Below are 24,081 nucleotides of genomic sequence, written 5' to 3'. Positions count from 1 at the left end.
ATTGTGTATATATACCACTTCTTCTTTATCCATTCATCTGTTGATGGACATCTAGGTTCTTTCCATAGTTTGGCTATTGTAGACATTGCTGCTATAAACATTCGGGTGCACGTGCCCCTTCGGATCACTACGTTTGTATCTTTTTTTTTTTTTAAAGATTTTATTTATTTATTTGACAGAGAGAGAGATCACAAATAGGCAGAGAGGCAGGCAGAGAGAGAGGAGGAAGCAGGCTCCCCATGGAGCAGAGAGCCCGATGCGGGGCTCAATCCCAGGATCCTGAGATCACGACCCGAGCCGAGGCAGCGGCTTAATCCACTGAGCCACCCAGGCGCCCCTACGTTTGTATCTTTAGGGTAAATACCCAGTAGTGCAATTGCTGGGTCATAGGGTAGTTCTATTTTCAACATTTTGAGGAACCTCCATGCTGTTTTCCAGAGTGGTTGCACCAGCTTGCGTTCCCACCAACAGTGTAGGAGGGTTCCCCTTTCTCCGCATCCTCGCCAGCATCTGTCATTTCCTGACTTGTTAATTTTAGCCATTCTGACTGGTGTGAGGTGATATCTCATTGTGGTTTTGATTTCTATTTCCCTGATGCTGAGTGATGTGGCGCACTTTTTCATGTGTCTGTTGGCCTTCTGGATGTCTTCTTTGCATAAATGTCTATTCATGTCCTCTTCCATTTCTTGATTGGATTGTTCGTTCTTTGGGTGTTGAGTTTGCTAACTTACTTATACATTCTGGACACTAGCCCTTAATCTGATATGTCGTTTGCAAATATCTTCTCCCATTCTGTCAGTTGTCTTTTGGTTTTGTTAACTCTTTCCTTTGCTGTGCAAAAGCTTTTGATCTTGATGAAATCCCAATAGTTCATTTTTGCCCTTGCTTCCCTTGCCTTTGCCGATGTTCCTAGGAAGATGTTGCTGCGGCTGAGGTCGGAGAGGTTGTTCCTGTGTTCTCCTCAAGGATTTTGGTGGATTCCTTTCTCACATTGAGGTCCTTTATCCATTTTGAGTCTATTTTCGTGTGTGGTGTAAGGAAGTGTCCAATTTCATTTTTCTGCATGTGGATGTCCAATTTTCCCAGCACCATTTATTGAAGAGGCTGTCTTTTTTCCATTGGACATTCTTTCCTGCTTTGTCGTAGATTAGTTGACCATAGAGTTGAGGGTCTATTTCTGGGCTCTCTATTCTGTTCCATTGATCTATGTGTCTGTTTTTGTGCCAGTACCATGCTGTCTTGATGATGACAGCTTTGTAATAGAGCTTGAAGTCCGGCATTGTGATGCCACCCACTTTGGCTTTCTTTTTCAATATTCCTTTGGCTATTCGAGGTCTTTTCTGGTTCCATATAAATTTTAGGATTATTTGTTCCATTTCTTTGAAAAAATGGATGGTATTTTGATAGGGATTGCATTAAATGTGTAGATTGCTTTAGATAGCACAGACATTTTCACAATATTTTTTCTTCCAATCCAGGGGCATGGAACATTTTTCCATTTCTTTGTGTCTTCCTCAATTTCTTTCATGAGTACTTTATAGTTTTCTGAGTATAGATTCTTTGCCTCTTTGGTTAGGTTTATTCCTAGGTATCTTATAGTTTTGGGTGCAATTGTAAATGGGATTGACTCCTTAATTTCTCTTTCTTCTGTCTTGTTGATGGTGTACAGAAATGCAACTGATTTGTGTGCATTGATTTTATATCCTGACACTTTACTGAATTCCTATACAAGTTCTAGCAGTTTTGGAGTGGAGTCTTTTGGGTTTTCCACAAAAAGTATCATATCATCTGCAACGAGTGTTAGTCTGACTTTTTCTTTGCTGATTTGGATGCCTTTAATTTCCTTTTGTTGTCTGATTGCTGAGGCTAGGACTTCTAGTACTATGTTGAATAGCGGTGGTGATAATGGACATCCCTGCCGTGTTCCTGACCTTAACGGAAAAGCTTTCAGTTTTTCTCCATTGAGAATGATATTTGCGGTGGGTTTTTCATAGATGGCTTTGGTAATATTGAGGTATGTGCCCTCTATCCCTACTCTTTGAAGAGTTTTGATCAGGAAGGGATGCTGTACTTTGTCAAATGCTTTTTCAGCATCTATTGAGAGTATCATATGGTTCTTGTTCTTTCTTTTATTAATGTGTTGTATCACATTGATTGATTTGTGGATGTTGAACCAACCCTGTAGCCCTGGAATAAATCACACTTGGTCGTGGTGAATAATCCTTTTAATGTACTGTTGAATCCTATTGGCTAGTATTTTGGTGAGAATTTTTGCATCTGTGTTCATCAAGGATATTGGTCTGTAAGTTCTCTTTTTTGGTGGGATCCTTGTCTGGTTTTGGGATCAAGGTGATGCTGGCCTCGTAAAATGAGTTTGGAAGTTTTCCTTCCATTTCTATTTTTTGGAACAGTTTCAGGAGAATAGGAATTAGTTCTTCTTTAAATGTTTGGTAGAATTCCCCTGGGAAGCCCTCTGGCCCTGGGCTTTTCTTTGTTTGGAGATTTTTGATGACTGTTTCAATCTCCTTACTGGCTATGGGTTTGTTCAGGCTTTCTATTTCTTCCTGGTTCAGTTGTGGTAGTTTGTATGTCTCTAGGAATGCATCCATTTCTTCCAGATTGTCAAATTTGTTGGCGTAGAGTTGCTCATAGTATGTTCTTATAATAGTCTGTATTTCTTTGGTGTTAGTTGTGATCTCTCCTCTTTCATTCATGATTTTATTGATTTGGGTCCTTTCTCTTTTCTTTTTGATAAGTCTGGCCAGGGTTTATCAATCTTATTAATTCTTTCAAAGAACCAGCTCCTAGTTTCGTTGATTTGTTCTATTGTATTTTTGGTTTCTATTTCATTGATTTCTGCTCTAATCTTTATGATTTCTCTTCTCCTGCTGGGTTTAGGGTTTCTTTCTTGTTCTTTTTCCAGCTCCTTTAGGTGTAGGGTTAGGTTGTATATTTGATACCTTTCTTGTTTCTTGAGAAAGGCTTGTACCAAAAAAAAAAAAAAAAAGAAAGAAAGAAAGGCTTGTACCGCTATATATTTTCCTCTCAGGACTGCCTTTGCTGTGTCCCACAGGTTTTGAACCATTGTGTTTTCATTATCATTTGTTTCCATGAATTTTTTCAATTCTTCTTTAATTTCCTGGTTGACCCATTCATTCTTTAGAAGGATGCTGTTTAGTTTCCATGTATTTGGGTTCTTTCCGAATTTTCTCTTGTGATTGAATTCTAGCTTCAGAGCATTGTAGTCTGAAAATATGCAGGGAATGATCTCAATCTTTTGATACTGGTTGAGACCTGATTTGTGACCCAGGATGTGATCTATTCTGGAGAAGGTTCCATGTGCACTAGAGAAGAATGTGTATTCTGTTGCTTTGGGATGAAATGTTCTGAATATATCTGTGATGTCCATCTGGTCCAGTGTGTCATTTAAGGCCTTTATTTCCTTGTTGATCTTTGGCTTGGATGATCTGTCCATTTCAGTGAGGGGAGTGTTAAAGTCCTCTACTATTATTGTATTATTATTGATGTGTTTCTTTGATTTTGTTATTAATTGGTTTATATAGTTGGCTGCTCCCACGTTAGGGGCATAGATATTTAAAACTGGTAGATCTTCTTGTTGGACTGACCCTTTGAGTATGATATAGTGTCCTTCCTCATCTCATATTATAGTCTTTGGCTTAAAATCTAATTGATCTGATATAAGGATTGCCACCCCAGCTTTCTTCTGATGCCCATTAGCGTGGTAAATTGTTTTCAAGTCCCTCACTTTAAATCTGGAGGTGTCCTCACGTCTAAAATGAGTTTCTTGTAGGCAACATATAGACAGGTTTTGTTTTTTTATCCATTCTGATACCCTGTATCTTTTGATTGGAGCATTTAGCCCATTAACATTCAGGGTAACTACTGAGAGATATGACTTTAGTGCCATTGTATTGACTGTAAGGTGACTATTACTGTATATTGTCTCTGTTCCTTTCTGATCTACTACTTTTAGGCTCTCTCTTTGTGTAGAGGACCCCTTTCAATATTTCAATATTTAGGTTTGGTGTTTGCAAATTCTTTCAGGTTTTGTTTGTCCTGGAAGCTTTTTATCTCTCCTTCTATTTTCAGTGATAGCCTAGCTGGATAGAGTATTCTTGGCTGCATGTTTTTCTCGTTTAGTGCTCTAAATCTATCATGCCAGCTCTTTCTGGCCTGCCAGGTCTCTGTGGATAAGTCTGCTGCCAATCTAATATTTTTACCATTGTATGTTACAGACTTCTTTTCCCAGGCTGCTTTCAGGATTTTCTCTTTGTCACTAAGACTTGTAAATTTTACTATTAGGTGACGGGGTGTGGACCTATTCTTGTTGACTTTGAGGGGGGTTCTCTGCACCTCCTGGATTTTGATGCTTGTTCCCTTTGCCATATTAGGAAAATTCTCTCCAATAATTCTCTCCAATAGACCTTCTGCTCCCCTCTCTCTTTCTTCTTCTTCTGGAATCCCAATTATTCTAATGTTGCTTCATCTTATGGTGTCACTTATCTCTCGAATTCTCCCCTCATGGTCCAGTAGCTGTTTGTCCCTCTTTTGCTCAGCTTCTTTATTCTCTGTCATTTGGTCTTCTATATCACTAATTCTTTCTTCTGCCTCATTTATCCTAGTAGTGAGAGCCTCCATTTTTGATTGCACCTCATTAATAGCTTTTTTTATTTCAACTTGGTTAGGTTTTAGTTCTTTTATTTCTCCAGACAGGGCTTTTATATCTCCAGAGAGGGTTTCTCTAATATCTTCCATTCCTTTTTAGGGCCCGGCTAGAACCTTCAGAATCATCATTCTTAACTCTAGATCTGACATATTATCAATATCTGTATTGATTAGGTCCCTAGCCTTCAGTACTGCCTCTTGTTCTTTTTTTTGTGGTGAATTTTTCCGCCTTGTCATTTTGTCCAGATAAAAGTATATGAAGGAGCAAGTAAAATACTAAAAGGGTGGCAAAGACCCTAGAAAAATGCACTTTAACCAAATCAGAAGAGACCCCAAATCGTGGGGGGGAGAAAGGGCATAAAAAGAGATTCAGAAAAAAAAAAACAAATAAAGAAAAAATATATATATTAGATAAACTAGTTAAAAAAGAAAAGGGTAAAAGTTTAAAAATATTTAGCAGAAGAAGAAAAAAAAGTTGAAAAAAAAATTGAATTAGCCGCAAGACTAAAGAATCATGGGGAGAAAGCCATGAGTTCCATGCTTTGCTTTCTCCTGGAAATTTCCTCTGGAATTTCCTCTGGAATTCCGCTGCTATCCTAGGTATTGAACCTGCTTTCCTTGGTAGGTGAACTTCGTCCTGGCTGGATTTTTTGTTGATCTTCTGGGGGAGGAGGCTGTTGTAATGACTCTCAAGTGTCTTTGCCTGAGGCGGAATTGCACCACCCTTACCGGGGGCCGGACTAAGTAATCCGCTCGGGTTCGCTTTCGGGAGCTTTTGTTCCCTGAATGCTTTCCGTAGAGTTCCGGAGGACGGGAATGAAAATGGCGGCCTCCTAGTCTCTGGCGCAGAGGAGCCGAGAGCCCGGGGCCCCACTCCTCAGTGCGCCCCCAGAGAACAGCACCCAATCACTCCCGTATCCCTGGCCTCCGGCTGCGCTCTGAGCTCACCCAGCCTGCGACCTGTTCAAGGTAACCCCAAGCTGAGAGCTCACTCCTCGCCTCCGTCTCTGTAGCCGGCTTCCCTGTTCTAATACCTGCGAGCTCTGCGACCCTCTAACACCCCCGATCCTTCTGTGACCCTGTGGGACCCTGGGGCCACGCCGACCCCACGTGGGATTCACCCCGGTTTAGCCTCTGGAGCAATGTCCCTCAGTGGAACAGACTTTTAAAAGGCCTGATTTTGTGCTCCGTTGCTCCACCACTTGCCGGGAGCCGGCCCCTCCCCCGGCGGTCTAGCTTCCCGTTTTAGATTCACTTCTCCGCCAGTCCTACCTTTCAGAAAGTGGTTGATTTTCTGTTTCTAGAGTTGCTGTTCTTCTTCTCTTCACTCTCCCGTTGGATTTGTAGGTGTTTGCAATGTTTAGATAAGCTATCGAGCTGATCTCCTGCTACCTGATGTAGTCTCAGCCTGCTACTTCTCCGCCATCTTGACTCCTCAGTTTTGTTGATCTTTTCTGTTGGTTTTTGTTTGTCAGTTTTAGTCTCTATTTCATTTATTTCTGCTCTGATCTCCATTTATTTCCTTCTACTGAGTGAGCTTTGGGTTTTTTCCTAGTTTTTTATAGTTCCTGGAGGTATAAGTTAGTTTATTTCAGATTTTTCTTGTATTTCTTTAAACTTCCTGTAAGGACTGCTTATCTATATCCCAAAGGTTTTGGAATACTGTGTTCTCATTTTCACTTATCTCAAGGCATTTTTTTTTTTCAATTTTCTTCTTGATTTCTTCATTGGCCCATTGGTTGTCTCGTAGCATGTTGTTTAGCCTCCATGAGTCTGTGATTTTCCAGGCTTTTTTTCTTTTAATGAAATCTTAGCATGGTGACCAGAAAAGATGCTTGAAATGATTTCAGTCTTCTTAAATTTTTTGAGACTTGTTTTGTTGCCTAACATGATCTATTCTGGAAAATGTTCCTTGTGCACTTGAATGTATATTCTGCTTTTGGGGAATGGAATGTTCTGTATATATCTGTTAAGTTCATATGGTCTCATGTGTCATTCAAAGCCACTGGTTTCTGTATTGATTTTCTGGGTGGACAATCTATCCATTGATGTAAGTGGGTGTTAAAATCCCCTACTGTCATTGTATTACTGTCAATTTCTCCCTTTATGTCTGTTAATATTTGCTTTATGCATTTAGGTGCTTCCATGTTGGGTGCATAGATATTTACAATTGTTATATCCTCTTGTTGGATTGATCGCTTTATCATTACCTAATGTCCTTCTTTGTCTCTTGTTCAGTCTTAGTTTTGAAGTCCATTTTGTGTGACAGAAATTTGCTACTCCAGCCTTTTTTCATTTCCAGGGCATGAAATACCTTTTTATATTTCTTCACCTTCAGGCTGCATGTGTGTTTAGATATGTAATGAGTCTCTTGTAGGTAACATATAGATGAGGCTTGGTTGTTGTTGTTTTTTTAAGATTTCATTTATTTACTTGACAGACAGAGATCACAAGTAGACAGAGAAGCAGGCAGAGAGAGAGAAAGGGAAGCAGGTTCCCTGCTGAGCAGAGATTCCCGATTCGGGGCTCAATCCCAGGACCCTGGGATCATGGCCTGAGCCGAAGGCAGAGGCTTTAACCCACTGAGCCACCCAGGCGCCCTGAGACTTGGGTTTTTTATCCATTCATTCTCTCTGTGTCTTTTTTTTTTTAAAGATTTTATTTATTTGAGAGAGAGAGAGAGTGAGAGAAAGCATGAGAGGAGAGAAGGTCAGAGGGAGAAGCAGACTCCCTGTGGATCTAGGAGCCCAATATGGGACTCCATCCCAGGACTCCGGGATCATGATCTGAGCCAAGGGCAGTTGCTTAACCAACTGAGCTACCTAGGCATCCCACTCCATGTCTTTTAATTGGAGCAGTTAGTCCATTTACATTAAAGTAATCTAAAGTAAAGTAGGTAATTGTTGATTCCTGTTGCCATTTTGTTCCTTGTTTTCATAGTTCTTCTCTGTTCCTCTCTTCTTCTCTTGCTCTCTTTACTGATTTGATGACTTTCTTTAGTCTTACACTCAGATTCCTTTTTTACTTTTTGTGTAACTACTATAGATTGTTAGTTTGTGGTTACTATGAGATTCATATGTTCACTGCATGGAGATATGGAAGTCTGTTTCAAGTTGATGGTTGCTTAAATTCCAACACATTCTAAAAGCATTACGTTTTTATGCCCCACCCCATGTTTTATATATTTGACATCATATTTTACATCTTCTTATTTTTCACTTTTTCCTTCATAATTTTTTTAACTTCTGGTTATAACCTTTTCTTTTATGCTTAAGGAAATACTTTTTAACATTTCTTATAAGGCCATTTTACTGGTGATGAACTCTTTAACTTCTCTTTGTCTGGGAACTGCTCTCTCTTTCAGTTCTGAATGATAATCTTGCCAGGTAGAGTATGTTTGGTTGCAGGTGTTTTTCCCTTCAACACTTTGAAGATATCATGCTGTTTCCTCCAGCTTGCAAAGTTTCTGCTGGAAAATCACCTGATAGCTTTATGAGGTTTCCTTCATATGTACTGTTTTCTTTTCTCATACTGCCATTTAGGTGGAAGGAGGACAAGAAAAAATGCTACCTGTCAGCACTTCCATTCCCAGAGAAAGTTCCTACAGATCCCTATCCCATTGGCACATGCCTTAAAATTAATCAAAAAGTCTCCTTCACATATAACCCCAGCAGTTTTAAAAGTGCTGGTTCTCAGAGTGAATGAGATTAACAGCAGAGTCTTGGTTTTCTGTAGCATCAGCTCCCCCAGATTTAAGCTCTGCTGAGTTTTAAGGCTGGATATATTGGGGGCTTGTCTTCCTGGAGGGGCAGATTCCCAGGGCAGGGACTGCCCCATGTGGGGCATGAACTCCTTGCTCCTCAGGGAGGACCTCTGGGCCTGTGATATCCCTCCTGCTTGTGGGTTACCAGTCCTGGGGTGTGGGTCGTGATCAGACCCTGTCCCTGCCCCTCTTGCCCTTCTCGATGTGACTTTTTCTTTATGTCTTTAGCTGTGGAAGGTCTGTTTGATCAATCTCAGGTCATCCTCAGAGGGAGTTTCTCTACGTGTAGTTGCCGCCTTGGTGTGTCCACGGGCGGAGGTTAGCTCAGGATCTTCCCACTCCGCCGTCTTCCTCCCATGATGGACCACAGTTATGTCATTATGAGAAAAGGAGAGAATGGGTTCAGCCCCAAGTATCACACCATTACCATCCTTTACTCACCTTCTCCCCTCAGACACTGAGCTCTGTGAGCGCAGGCAAGTCTCTGTCCTCCTTATGGCTTCAGAATCACTCGCAGAAACCAACATAGACCTTCAGGCCAGGTCAAGTTCTGTGGTTAGGGACCCACTAAGAACTGCCTCTGTCATTCACCAGCACCACTGCTTGAACAGCGTGTGGTGGCCCCCACCCGACTGTAAGCTCTCTGAGAATAGAGACTATGGTTTTGGTTCCTCAAGGCCCAGCACCACACCATCAGCTGATATGAAGGACTCGAGGGCATTACACTTCACAACTGGGAGCCGAGTCAGCTCCATGTAAGCGTGAAACAGGAGCAGCCGCGGAGGGAGAATCAGCGCCATTGCTGTGATGCCCCCGTTAGGTCTCTCGTGCCTGCACGGGTCATGGTTATCGGCCCGTGGACGTTGGGCCTGTCCTGGGTTCATCCTGGGGACACAGACATCAGTAAAACCAGCTTCTACCTTCGAAAGCCTCCCCGCCAGCTGGTGGTCCCATGGTGGATCTTTCTAGGCCTGCACAACGAGACCACAGCATTTTGTGTACAGATGAGCATGGTTCCGAAAACATCGTGGCAACGTATTCACTGCTTGTAAGAAACAGCATCGTTTAGCAGCAGATCAAGGAGGCCAGTCAGGAGCCAAGTTCCTGTCGGCACCAAACACGTGTCTCACTTTGAGAAACAGCATTGATCCTGGGAAGGTTTCTCAAGCTCCTTCTGGGCCCGAGGCAGCTTGGTAGGCTGATTTCTGAAACTCGCCACAAGCACTGGGTGGGAAATGCTCTGCAGATGCCAAGGGGACGAGAGAAAGTGCTCGTCCTTTCCTAACGTTTGTTCTCTCCGAGCAACCAGAGCCACGGACTCGGCTGAAGGAAGGTGCGGACGTGGCGTGGGAGTGCAGGTGACACGAGGGTCCGGAGAACAGCAACTCTCCCGTCCCCACCTCTGACTCCTGCGTCTCCAATAAAGCCTCTTCACCTTGGCCCCGAGTCCCTGATACGGAGGCCCTGGACCCCCCGCTCCAGCACGGAACCCCTCCAACTCTAACTTACACATGAATCACTCAGGTTAAAATTCAGATTTAGTTCCCAGGTTCTGGGGGGCGCCCAGTTCTGTCTCTAACAACCTCCCAGGCTGCCAAGGCGGGTCCGGCCCAGGCCCAGCGGGATCTGTTGAATGAGAGTCTGAGATTTGCGTGAATCACGTGCACACCTGAGTTTGACAAGCAACAGTATAGACACAGACCGGAGCTGTGTCTTTTCAGATGCAGCTCGTACACTGGCAGTACCTGAGAAGCCAGACCATGTGACTTCCGCGGTCCGGGCTGTGACCCGCACTTCTCATCTTTAAATGGCCCCACGTGATTCAGGGCACAGCAAAGTCTCGGAACCAACAGACTTGGGCGGTGGTTTGAGAACTCGAGGTGTCAGAATCCCTGGAGAGCCCGCAAAGGGCACAGAGGTTCCGGGTCATTACAGTGGGATAGAGCCAGGCCTGAGGGTACTGAGCTCCTGGGTTGTGCTGACAACGGCCAGTTCAGGGACCGCGATGGGCTGGGGAAGAGCGAGGGCCTGGAGAATGGTACACAGGCGCCCCGGTCTTCTCCGTCCCACCAGTCCTTGGGGCAGCCAGAGCCGCTGCAGCCACTTGTCTCACTTGCTCACCCCAGCTTGTGACGAAAAAGTACGAGATGCATCGTCCCATGAAAAACAGCAAAACAAAACCCAGGATGTTCCTGACTCCATCATTTGGAGGAGTGACGGGTTGAGTAAACAGGTTTCATCCTGCAGGACTCATCAGAGTCTTTACTGTGCTGGTGTGCGGTGTGGTCCTCCAAAGGGAGGAGCAGAAGAATGACCAACTCCTAGGGCCAGGGAAGCTTTAATGGCGTCAGGCAAGAGCTTTTGCTGCACGAAGCCTCCGACCTCTAAGACAGGATGTGTCCAGGGACAAAATACGTAATCTGCTTCGTAAAGCAAACATCGGCACCCTCTGTGTATGGTTCTGGTTCTCACCTGGCTTTTCTCATCCCGTCTATGGCATTTGTTGTAGGACATTTGCAGGGAACCGTGATGTGATACCCGCTCAGAGGAACATCTGTCTGCCTTCCTTTTAAGGATCAAGACAGTGAGAGCAGAGAGCATTCCCCTCAGCACATCTGACTTCAGAACAAAGATTAGAGGGATGCCTGGGTGGCTCAGTCAGTGAACCGTCTGCCCTCAGCTCAGGTCATGACCTCAGGGTCCTGGGATCGAGTCCCACATTGGGCTCCCGGCTCAGTGGGGAGTCTGCTTCTCCCTTTCTCTCTGCTTGTGCTCCCTCTCTCTCGCTCACTCTCTCTCTCAAATAGATAAATAAGTAAAATCTTAAGGGGGAAAAAAGGAATAAAGATTATTAGATAACTGAAGGAAGCAAAGGGCAGGGTGTGGAGGGGACTTGGGTTGGTCTGGCGGCTTGTTTCCCAGCCCACACTCCCTTCCCCAGGGGTTCATGTCTGTTCAGAGGAAGGGCAGGGAAGTCTCCTGGAGCCTGGCTTTAAAGTCACCTGCCTAGCGGGCAGAGTTTAGGCTCTGCCCCTGCAGGACAGCAGGCCTCCTCTCAAGGACTTTTCTGTCTGTCTGTCTGTCTATCTATTTGTCTCTCATTGGAAAATGAAGTGAGAGAAACTCGCAGTGGGGAAGTGCTATACCCTCCGCAGTGGGCTGGGAAAAATGCACTGAGCAGGACTGCACACATCCTTCCCCATAGTCCAGCCCATTGCTGGCCAGCTTTTATGTAGACGACACCCCTGGGGGACGTGCCTATTGTCCCAGGGTCGGCCTCTCCAGAGGAGGGAGGCAACAAGCTCTTCGTCCACAGAGTCCCTAACTTTAAAGAAGCCTTAAAGCCACCCGATCGAGTCACCTCTTCCGTGCTGAACGTCCTACGGTTGGAATCAGCTTATTTCTAATAAGCGCAGGAATAACGTGGTCATCTCTGGGAAGAGGCCTGATCGTTGTTTTTTATTTCCTTTGATGTAGTTTTCTCTCTCTTCACCTTTTTCTACAATTGGCCTCACTTTCTGTAATAAGAAAAGACCTCTAAACTGTTCGTTTGGTGGAAGTTGGCTGGAAGTGGGGTGGTGCAGGGGGTCTGGGGGAGGCGTCCGCACGTCCAGGCCGGGGAGAGCAAGGGCGGCCTGTGGCCCCGAGATGCTCCCACTTTGCGGTGTCAGACTGGGACTCCCCTTCCTGCCTGGGGCTCCCCGCCTTCCGTGTGATCTGCCAACAGAGGCCGTGGGGAGGTGGGCAGTTTCGGGGGACACCCGGCTTCTGCCGCACCTGCTGACCTGACCCTGCTTCCACTTTCAGGTGAGCCTCCAGGCAGGAGCCCCGAATCAGCCTCTCCTCTGACGACCGCCAGGTGCAGCCGCCAGCCCGTCCCTGCCCAGGCCTGTCGCTGTGCCGCCTCTCAGCCGGTGAGGAAGTGGCATGTCCCGTCAGAGCACAGTCCTTGAGGAGCGCAGCTGTCTTTGGCAGCAGTGCCTGCAGGGGCCTGTGGGGAGGCAGGGCGCGCAGGGTCCTTGATGTGGGGCCACGTCCTCCCACTGTCACTTTCTTCTAGCAGTTGTCCCCATCCTGTCCCCCTCTCCAGCTGCCACAGCAGAGGGCCGGCCCTTATGAGGCCTGTCTTAGAGTGTGAATGGGTGTCCCTGGCTGGGGGACATGGGGGAGGGGACTCGAACCCTCTCCATGGGCTGCTGGACCTTGACCAGGAAACCAAGCTGCATGTGCCTCGCGCTGCCCACCGCCTCCCGCCAGACCCTGAGCTACACACTGTAGGACGCAGCCCGAGAGACTCTCCCTGTGAAACCTGTCTGGGGGGGACGGGGTTCCCGTGTACCCAAGAGGAAAGGGCTCCCTGACCGGGGCAGTGACAGAGCCTCTGTCCCTTGCAGTCGCCTCACTTTCCCATCTGCCTCATCTTCTCCAAAGCCGAGAGCGAGTTAGTGGTTCTCCAGGAGCCTGCCTGCCCGTTGGCTTCATTCCATCTCCGCTGTCTCTACTCCCATTTTTCTTTTCAGGTCCATGTGGACCCACATACACACAGGCATGTGGAGAGCACCCATCCGTTCTCATGCAGGAACGGGGTCTGGATAGCCTCGAAAGGGCAGATGTTATCCAGTGGACACTAAGAGCTGCCTGGCCCGCGGGGGAGGGAGGGCGGCACGAGCGCCCCTGTGGGTCATCTTAATTTAAGAGACTCAGCTGCCACCGGCTCCGGTTGGCAGAAGCACCGGCTGGTCTCTCTGGGTTTTGCTGCCTCCCACAGGGGAAGCCCCCTGCCATCTCAGTCCCAACAAGGCAAAGTTCAAGTTCACTTGATGGGTGAGTCTGTTCTGGGAGAACAGGATAGACCAGGGGGCAGGGGAGAAACCCTAATCCTACCCCAAAACCTTACGAGGTCCAGGAGGGGCAGCGGGCTGGGAGCCGCACCGGGAAGTGCTTCCTTCCACTTCCACGAAGCGGCTCAACCAGATCAAGTTATTTAATCTCCCCAAATAGGTTTCCTCATGTGAAAAGTAAGGGGATTGGACCTGGACCTCTGCGTTCGCTTCCAGTAGTAACATCCGGGGACTCGTTCAGAGCCGCACTACTCAATGTCTGGTCCACGGACCAGCAGCAGCAGCCGGGAGCCGGGTAGAAATGCACACGCTTGGACCAATCCCAGCCCGCTCCATCAAAACCTGTGTTTTAGCAAGATCCCCAGAGATTCATACCGCCACCAAGTATTTTAAAGGATTTCCTTAGTGTCCTGAAGACACATGGAACCAGGGTAACCCGACGAATGAAAGGAACAAAGGAGGACATGTGATCTGTAGCCAGTTGCCATTGTCCCCCTGTGGTCCATGCTGGAGTCACTCAGGAGCTTATGAACTGCAGACGTCCAGGTCTGGGTGGTGGGGGCGGTTGTCACAGTCTAGGTCCTGAGTACATGTGCTGTGAGGAACCTTACTGGCCTCTTGGAGGGAGACCATCAACACAAGGACATGAAACTGTAAGGGTCACGAAGGACAACATGAGGAACAACATCCTGTGAAGCGGTCTGACAGGACCGAGGGGCTGCAGAGCAGACAGAGGAGATGGAGCGGAACAGGCTTGTCACCCCGTGTCCCAGGAAGAGAGCTCTCTGGCCTTACTTTTTGCACCTCAGCCATGAGTTACGTAGCGGTCCTCTGTGGGCATCTGCCGTTGTCCCTTTTTCCTTAAGAGTGGAAATGAAGGGGAGCGAGGGTTTTCTGTTTTCTTGTTGTCTATTTGTTTGAAGGTGATGGAAAAGAAATAATTATATTTCTTTATGTCGAGGAGAGGGCACCCAGGGACACCAGCATTCCAGGAGAAAGAGGGGTGAGTGAGAGGGCAGAGCCGGAGGCGGGCCGGGCAACCACATATGCAGTATCAGCCTTGGATGAAGAGGGGCTTCCAGCCGCACGACAGGGCCTCCGCTGCGAAGAATAGGTTTTCCCAGTGTTGAGGCTTGGAGGCGGACTGTCCCAGGTCCATCTGGCTTGGGGCTCTGGGCAGGTGGCCCCATGTGTCTCCTGTCTTTGCCCTGCGTCAGTCCCCAGGGGCCAGTATGGAAAGACCCAGTCAATGCAGCCAAAGATGGGGTTTCTCCTCTTGTGCCCCAACAAGGAAGGAAAACAAGGGCTGACCGAGGCCGGGAGTGGGATGGCGGCTGGCCTCGAGGACCCCGGAAGGCCGCCTGGGTGTCACGGGCACCAGCGCTGCACCTGGGGCTTTCTGCAGCCCTTCCCGGGGAGGGCGTGGATCCCCATGGCAGGAAAGACACGAGTCTTGGGAGGGAGTGACCACAGGTTGGGGTGTCCGCCAGGTGACTGTGACACTAGGTGACACGGGGGACGTGGTGCTTTGCGGCTGAGGAAGAGTAAGGGGGTGAGCAAGGAAGGCTCAGAGGTCACACTGGAGTTGTGGACACCCTGGTCTGGAGGGGACCCAGAGGACGTGGCAGGGGTAAGAGTCCATGCGTCTCTGGTGCTGGAGCACCCCCCCACCCCCGCCAGCTTATCCGATGTTTGGGGTGTGAGAAGCCAAACACGGCTCAGTGGGATCTTTCCCGAATATTAAGCCGTCAGCCAGACCTCTCCCGCGCTGCAGAGTGGGGTATGTTGACACTGTGCGCCTCTTCATCAACAGGGAAGAACGGGACACTGACTGGCTGGGATCGGTGCTCTCCGTGCAGCCGGCCCGGGGCTGGGGGAGGGCGAGGGCCTCTCCCTGTCTATGCGGCTCCAGTTCTGCGGGTAGAAGTTCCTGTGCAGACGCGCCGCCCCCTCGTACACACCCCACCCCCTCCCCCACACACTCACGGCGCAGAGACCCCCCACCCCGCCCGGCCCTTCCGCTGTGTCTTCCTTCCTCACTCCTGCTGACCCTGGCCGCAGCTGTCCTCTCCTCAGCCGTACCTGTGCCCTCTTCGGGGACCTCCGTAACTCCCAAAAGCCCGAAGTCAGGAGGAAAGAGGACGAGCTCTGGAATGGGAAGGGAGATTCAGGATCTGAGGACAATGATTTTCGGATCCTTTTGGCATGCATCAGGCTGGAGAGGGTTGGAAACCCTGTGTGTGTCTCTTCCTTCCTTTTGTGTGGACACATAGGCACACGGATACACATAAACACATACATCCATGGGGGAAGAGCCACACACACACGGACAGGCCCAGGGCAGGCACCTCGGGCTTGTGGCCACGCACAGGGACACGCACCAACCTGAAACTGTGGAGAAACGCCAGCATGTCTCTACATGGTGGGGTGCGGATGGCTGTTCGCCGGGTCCCCGAGCCCCAACTAATCCTGATTCTCCTTGTTGAGTAGAAGTTCCCAACCAAGACAAGAGCACACACTTGTCAAACTCTGATTTAGGCAGCTGCTCTGTATCTTATAACAAGAGACTTGGACTTTTTGAAAAGTTGCCTGTGGACACATGAAGCCGCCGCCATGCCTCACGTGGACCAGAGTTAGCACGTATGTGCAAAACCCCTCAGAACGTGCCCTATGTGCCGCCATGCTGGCCAGGCCTCTTCACGCCTCCCTGTGTGCCTTTGGAAGCCACGTGGAAGGTCCTGTGTGGCCTTCAGCTCTCAGGCCCCTTCCACGTAAAACTCCTTGGTCATTAGCTGGGGCACCTGAAATCACAGCATCTGTGTGGAAATTGATGCTTGCTTGTGGAACAGTGAGCATTGTAGAGGTTTCTTCGTAGTCGTGTGACATCATTCCAAATCAGATCAGGGGAATTTCTTCCTTCTTCTATGCTGGGGATAGGGGTGTGTGTATGTATGTGTGTTAATGCTTAAAAAACAAACTCCCAGCACAGAGTCTGTAAGGGTTTTGGAATGAGAGCAAATTAAAATTAATAATAAAGCAGTTGTTTCCGGGAGAAACGGGTACTTAGAGCAATAGACAGCCAGAGGGCCACATGAAACCATGGAAAGAACCCTTGGCTGGGCTTCCCAGCTTTGAGTCTGGGTTCAGGATCCACAGAGTTTGGCCATGAGCACTTTAGCTGTTGACTTGCAAAACCTCTCTGAGGTTTGCACTTCTTTACTTACAAAACAGAATTTAGTTTGTTAGTATGTGTGTTAGTATGTTTTGCCAACCTTCAGGGCTGCTAGAAGAAATGAACAAATGAACAAATGTGTAAGAAAATGATTTATTACTAACAAAATACTGCACAAAAGTTAAGGCGTTACTTACGGTCATGGGGGTAGTGAAGTAACGCTGGGACCATCTGGTCTACCCATGGTTGAGACCATCTTGACAATCGAGCATCTCACTCCCATCACTCTAGAGAAGCATGTCTTCCCCTTGTCGTGGGAGGGTTTTCTCACCAACGCTCCCCGGCTGGGACAGAGAAGCTGTAGGCGGTGGGAGACGGGAGAACAGCGAGGAGGGTCAGCCTCTTCCAACCGGTCAACTCTGCTTGTTTCAGGGGCAGCGGAATGAAAGAAGTCATGTCCAACAACAGCACCACTAGCATCTCGCAAGCCAGGAAAGCTGTAGAGCAGCTCAAGATGGAAGCCTGTATGGACAGGGTCAAGGTAAGCCCGCGCCAGCCAGCCTTCCCCGCTGGCCAGAACCCAGCTCCCAGCATTCCTCCCGTTTCCTTGTGAGAGTTAACTCGTCACCCAGCGGAGCCGCCGGCCAACCTTGGCAGCTGTAACATTTACAAATGAGTGTTTGCCTCCGAGTTCTGAGTGTGCTCAAGGATTCAAATGATGCAGAATACACAGTGTGCACGAATTCCGTAAGGAGCTGCCAAAAATAGACTCGTATTCCTCTCAGCTCTATTTCACTCTGTTGTCATACCAGTAAGCGAGAGGGTCTGACAGCGAGATCCATCATCGTTTTCCTGCCGGATGTCGTGACTTCGTGGTTAGACTCTGTTGGGTATATTGACAGGGGCTGTTGGGAGGGAGGCGCTGAACCGTGGGCCACGTTTTCAGATGTGGCGCCAGGGAAAGTGAAGAGAGGCGCCAGGCACCTCTCACCACGTTCATTGCGCTGATGAGTGTAGATCCCTTCACGCTGGGAGGGCGGAGGCAAGATGAAACCACCTAAAGTCACCAGATGCCACTCAGAAGCCAGCAGGGGGCCAGGCAAAGCCTGGAGCTCTCAGATAGTGTGTGGTTCATCAGCCGTCAGGAGTCTGACACCAGGAAACTCAAGTCCAGAGGTCTTTGGCACACAGAACCAGGGGTCTCGCCTGGGCATCTGGGATTCAAAAACAACAAATTGCTGGGGACAGTGGGTGACCCCTACAGCCTTCTGCTGGCAAAGCAGACAGTCCCTCCACGAGATTCCTGGCACTGAGACCTCCCCTTCTGCTGGAATTACAGCCAGAGAGCACCAGCTCCTGCTTCTGTCGGGACAGTTGTGGGAACACTGGGGCTTTGGGACTCGAGCTATCCAAGGGGGCGGTAAACGAGCACAGAAAGTGACACAGTGATACGTGAAGCGAAGGGGGAATACGACGTGATACAAGTGGGCGTAAGTGCGCCCCTACTGTTCGGGGCCTCCATGCTGCAGGTGCTGGTGCGAGCTACAGATTAGACGTCACACCTTCGTCTCTAGGCTGGAGCAAAGAGCAAGGAACCAACAATTCTAAAGGAGGGAGAGGGCGCCTGGGTGGCTCAGTCAGTTAAGCAACTGTCTTCGGTTCAGGTCATGATCCCAGAGTCCCAGGATCGAGCCCTGCATCTTTTGGCCCCTCCCCACGCTCATGCGCATGGTCTCTCTCTCTCTCTCTCTCTCATGAATAAATGAAATCTTTAAAAGAAAAAAAAACAGGTAAAGGAGGGAGAGCCCCACTAGTGTAGAAATGGATCTAAGAATGAGATCCACAGGACAGACGTTCGCCGAAAGGATGAGGATGGCGTGGAGACTCGATCTTCCAAGAAGCTCGCCTGCGGCCCGCTCTGCACTGTGCACTGCGGGGACGAGGACGTGCGGGCAGCCCCTCCGCGCGCCCAGAGAAGGCCCGGCGGAGCCGGGAGCTGGTATTGGTTCAGAGGTGGTACCCTAGGGGCAGGGAAGGCTAGCGCGGGCCGGGCAAGGCTCATTTGGGGCAGCTGGACTTGCCGGAAGAGCTGCAGGCCATGCGGGGAGTGGGGCGCTTTAGGCAGCCGGGGGTGCGGGCAGAGGCGCAGAGCATCCAGACCTCAAAGCGTGAAGCTGGGGCCGTGAGTGCACTGACCTGCCGGCCGGAGACCAAGTCGTCAGGGGCCGGGACAGCCAGAGCTGCAGAGAGAGGTGTAGACGGGAGCCCCGCGCAGAGCTGGATCAGAGAGGCAGACACACCAGGAAGTGGGTGCAGACTCAGCAAGGCCGTGTGGGAGACACTAGGGAGAAAGACGCTAGAGCCCAACTGTGCAGCCCCACGGCCAGAGACTGGAAAGACCGTGGGCACCGGCCTTGGTCATGGGACAGCTCTCGTGCCTGGAGTCTAACCAGGAAGATAAACTCTGTATAATTTATTTAAAATTACATGTGTGATAGTCACCCACCACCCTTACCTGTGACAGCAGCCACCATCCCCACCTATGACAGCCACCGCCACCCTCACCCGTGACAGTCACCACCACCCTCACCTGTGACAGTCACCAGATGTCCCTCCCCCAGTGAAGGGCTCTTTGAGAGTCACTAAAGGCCCATGCACCGGCTCGAAAAGAACGGGGAGAAATCATAAACCAACTCAGTCGAGCTCCTTAGATGGTAGCAGAAGGGAAGGTTGTTTCCGGCGGCGACGGGTGAGGGAGACGCGGCCGCCAGATCCCAGGAGCAGGCTCCCTGCGGGCGTCTCCGACTCTGGGGAGGTTCGGGGAGGCGCCGCTGACGGCCTTTTTGGGTATGGGTCACAGAGGACCCAGAACTTCCTGACAAGAGAGGTGGCCCCGAGGGGCCGCATGCCCACTGTAGCTGCGCAGTCACGCGTAGGGTTTCTCCCCTTGCTCACCCAACCTTGAACATTTCTTTATTTTTTAAAAAAATATACTAAGATACACGTAACGTGCAATTTGCCGTTTGAACCACCTGCAAGCGCGCAGTAGCATGAAGTTCATCCCGAGGCTCGTGCAGTCGTCCTCTCCGCCGACCCTCTCCAGAACTTGTCCCACCTCCAGCAGACGCGCTGTCCCCCATTCCGCCCTCGCCCCACCCCTGGCAAGCTCCAGCCTTTCTGTCGCTGTGAATTTGACTGTTCTGGGAAACTCATTCCTACAAGAATCATGCAGTGTTTGTCCACACTTCGCTTGGTGCGCGTCTTCAGGGTTCGTCCACACCACAGGGTTCGTCCACACCACAGGGTTCGTCCACACCACAGGGTTCGTCCACACCACAGCGTCTGCCAGCACGCCCCTCCTCCCACGGCCGGCGAAGATTCCGCCGCATGTCCCACCTCTCACCGACCCATTCGCCTGGTGACGGTGCTCATCGTCGCGGGCTGCTTCTGCCTTTGGGCTCTTGGGAAAGTCCTGCTGTGAGCAAAGGTGGGCGAGGGTTTGGAGTCCCCGGTTTCCGTCCTCGGACATATACCCAGACGGGAGAGCGCAGGATCACACAGTAATTCTATGTGCAACTTTCCGAGGAACCACCACGCTGGTTTCCGTGATGGCTACACCCCCAACAACACACAAAGCTTCCGTTTTCTCCACATCCTGCCAACACTTACTTTTTGTATAATAGCCATCTTACTGGGTGCGAAGCTCATGCATGCTTTGGGCGCTCGACACCTCTTGTTTTGAGGCATAGCAGGGCTTTGGGGGGAAAAGCCTACTTGATGCAGTTCTTGGCAAAAGTAGTGTATGTTGTTATCCATTAGCCAGACGATAAAAACAGAATCTGGAGAGACAGAGAAACCATGGAGAACACTCCGCACTGACCCTAGTAAGCGCCTTGAGGAGGGAGGGAAGAGGAAGAAAGTCACCAGGGAGAAGTGGCCTTTCCAGAATGGATGAAGGGTCAGTGCAGGAGAGGAGAAGGGGTAAGAGAAGCCTGGAGGGCCAGTGACAGAGGACAGGTGCATGACGGAGGTGAGGGGGCACTTCCTAGAACTCACTGAACTCATGCAGAACGTGATGGGAATGAGGGGGCCGAGGACAGGCTGTGGCATGGGAAGGATGAGTGTGTCCCGCCTCTCTCTAGGCCCTGGAGCGACAGGAAGCACGGGGCGGGTTGGGGGGGGGCGGTGTTTGCATCTGGAGGCTCCAGTGGAAGAAATCACTGCAAGCACGGGTTGCACAGAGCTGGCTCCAGGTGGGAGTTGGGGACCGGCAGATGGGGACCAGCAGATGGGGGCCAGAGGACCGCACGGGCAGGACAGGTGTCGGGCACCAAGCAGGAAAGGCCCATGGTTGGCAAGGTGGGAAGCCTGCCACAGAGCCACCTCTGGGCTTTGCAGTTGCCGTGACTGAAGAGTGTCCAGCGTGGAAGGAGGGAGGGGAGGGGTGGTGCCTGCTGCTCCTGAGAGTAAAGGGGGTGACTGTTCGGGGGGGAGAAGAGGAAAAAAGTAACCACACGAAGCAGTTGTTTGGGTTGTGAACTCAGAGAGGTGTGGGCAGTTCGTGGAGGGAAAAATGTAGCCAAAACGTTCACTCTGGTCTTAAAGTCCTGTATGTCCCCCCAAAACATCATCTGCACAGAAGCCCAGGCCTGACGTCGGCTTTGTCCCAGATTTTGCGGGGGACGTAGGAGGGAGGCTTTATACGCCGCCACGGGTGTTGCCCGACAAAGATGGGTTCTCTTTGAGAACCTGTATCAGCTGCTAAAAAAAAAAAAGTAAATATTCTCCGTGTATCATAAGAACAAAGACGATTCCACATAGAACTCGTATGGCCTCCCAAAAAGCAAAAATGCTTGGAAAGTAATACTCAGGATCCTAAAAAAGAAAAAAAGAACATACATATGACTAGCATGGAAACTAGTCCTCAGGAAAAGAATACCAGAGCGCCTCCTTTTTCTCACCCATGAGAGACTCCAGCTGTGTCAAACGGCACTGGCAGAGTGCATGGATAACAGTGATCACTGAGCGGGGAGAGGTTGGGAAACCGTTCTGGAAGACAGGAGCTGAGCAAAGCATAACAGGTTTAAGTGAAAAAAAAAAAAAAAAAAAAAAAGTCTCCGGAGCCGGCTTGTCCCGCCCGACAGGAGAACAGGTGTGGAGAAGATGTCCCGTGGGAAGGGGCAGGGGCCCCAGGCAGGCCCAGTCGCAGGCTCCCAGGAAGGCTGTGGAAGCCACCTCTCCACTGGGCACTTCTAGGTGTGCTTTGATTCTCCTGCCCCGGGCACTGGGCATTGGACCAGTCCCTGGAACTGTGACTTGGGCTCTGCAGGTGGACCACACCTTTAAGCAGACCTACCTCTCAGCTGGGGCCAGGAACAGCTGACAAACTTGCCAAGGGACTATGCCCAGTCTCTCTTTCTCTCTCTCTCTCTCTCTGTCAGTTGCTCATTTGCTCTCACTGTGGGATGTGCTAACAATCCCTAATGGGGCTGCCATTCAGCTGAGACTAATTATGTTAACACGGGCTTGAGATGCTGATTGCTGACAGATAAATCAACCTGTTTTTTTTTTAAAGATTTATTTATTTGACAGATAGAGATTACAAGTAGGCAGAGAGGCAGGCAGAGAGAGAGAGAGGAGGAAGCAGGTTCTGCGCTAAGCAGAGAGCCCGATGCGGGGCTCGATCCCAGGACCCTGGGATCATGACCTGAGCTGAAGGCAGAGGCTTTAACCCGCTGAGCCACCCAGGCGCCCCTAAATCAACCTGTTTTATATCATCTTGCATTCAATGGACTACCAAGAAATGAGGGCAGAAAGAACAGTGTCAGTTGATGAATGCTCTAAAAGCTAAAGCCCCAGAGACAGCAGCAGAAGCAGATGAGTGTGGGAAGCTATCGACATAGAAGAAAGAGATCCTATCATGACAAGTAATGACTCGCAATCCTTCTCCATAACAGTTAAGAAAAATTTGGAGAAAACAGTTTGAAAAGAGAAACAGAATAGCCTAAGGTAAAAAATGAATTATTCCCATTTACTCTTGGACATTGAGGTTTTGTAATTTGGTGTTTAAAAGAAAAGAGAAAACACGATCAGGGACACCTGCCTGGTTCCATCGGTTGAGCGTCTGACTCTTAATTTTGGCTCCAGGCCTGGGCTTGAGCCCTTCATCGGGCTCCACACTCAGCACAGAGTCTGCTTGTCCCTCTCCCTCTGTTCCTTCCCCCTCCTCAAATAAATAAATAAGTATTTTAATAGACAAATAAGTAGTAGAAGAAAAGAGAATACATGATCAAAAAAATTGTAGAGAAAACACAAGGACACAAGAATGGAATTTGCAAGTTTTGAAGATATATTTTACATATACTCTGCTTCTTCTGTTTAGAATTTTTTTCAAACCATAAATATATGAGAGTAAGTTGAATATATCTCAAAGCATATAGTGTGTGTAAGGCTTGTAAAAAGAGAGAGAACATCCAGAAGCTACAAGTGAGACTAAGAAAGTAGATACCCTATTCCAAGGCCTTTAATTCCTGTTTTAAAAATAACGCTATTTCTCTGTTCATAAAAATGGTACTCATTTACTTTAGAGAATGTTGGAAAATAAAAGTATAAGGAAGAAAGTTTAAATAATTTCTAACCACCACATTTCCATGTTTTTTCCATCTAGCCATTTTCCTGTTTTTCTTTTTATAAAATTGTGGTGATTACATTTTGCAACCTGACTTATCACCAAGTAGTGTATTGTGATGACATGTCCAGGTCGGTACATACTCTCCCGAAATGTCATTTTTACTATCTCTTTCCTCCATCACCTGCCATACAATAATTTATTTCACTGTCTCCCATCCTTGGGACAGTTCCCTTATTTCCAATTTTGCAGCATTACTTTTTAAAAAGCACTGCAGAAGGACACCGGGTGGCTCGGTCAGTTGGGCATCCGACTCTTGATTTTGGCTCAGGTCATGATCTCAGGGTGATGAGATTGACCCCCATGTTAAGCTCTCTATTTAGCGTGAGCCTGCTTGGGATTCTCTCTCCCCTCCTGTCTCTGACCCTTCCCCTGCTTTCTCTCTCTCCCTCTCAGATAAGTAAATCTTTAAAACAACAAACAAACAAAAAAAAAAAACCCTAAGAGTGCATACATCTTTTCAAATTAGTGTTTTTGTTTTCTTTGGGTAAATAGTAGTGGAATTACTGGATCATATGCTAAGTCTATTTTTAATTTTTTGAGGAAACCTCAAACTGTTTTCCACAGTGGCTACACCAGTTTGCATTCCCAACAGCGCACAAGGGTTCCTTTTCTCTACAGCCTCACCAACACCTGTTGTTTCTTGTCTTTTTGATTCTAGCCATTCTGACAGGTGGGAGTTGATCTCTCCTTGTCATTGTGATTTGCATTTCCCTGATGATGAGTGATGTTGGGCGTCTTTTCATGTGTCTGTTGGGCATCTTTTCATGTGTCTGTTGGCCATCTGGATGTCTTCTTTGGAAAAATGCTATTTAGGTCCTCTGCCCATTTTTAAATTAGATTATTGGGGGTTTTTGCTGTTGAGTTGTGTAAGTTCTTTTTATATTTTAGATACTAACCCTTTATCAGATATATCATTTGCAAATATCTT

General features: G+C 48.6%; 1 protein-coding gene across 2 annotated transcripts in view; it reads left to right on the top strand.

Annotated features, from left to right (window-relative positions):
• The window catches only part of GNG4 (G protein subunit gamma 4), a 71,304-nt gene that overhangs the window by 27,188 nt on the left and 20,035 nt on the right, over positions 1–24,081 (top strand). The window contains exons 2-3 of one of the 2 annotated variants that reach the window (XM_046026144.1): positions 12,257–12,363; positions 16,895–17,003. In XM_046026144.1, coding sequence (XP_045882100.1) covers positions 16,905–17,003 — 99 coding nt within the window. In that variant the 5' untranslated portion in view covers positions 12,257–12,363; positions 16,895–16,904. The remainder of the gene's footprint in view (positions 1–12,256; positions 12,364–16,894; positions 17,004–24,081) is intronic. The other variant, XM_046026145.1, reaches the window with a different exon arrangement.

The sequence above is a fragment of the Meles meles genome, chromosome 13, assembly GCF_922984935.1.
Source record: "Meles meles chromosome 13, mMelMel3.1 paternal haplotype, whole genome shotgun sequence".
NCBI lineage: Eukaryota > Metazoa > Chordata > Mammalia > Carnivora > Mustelidae > Meles > Meles meles.
Note: the sequence above shows the minus strand (reverse complement) of the source record. Positions and strands in the feature narration are given on the sequence as shown.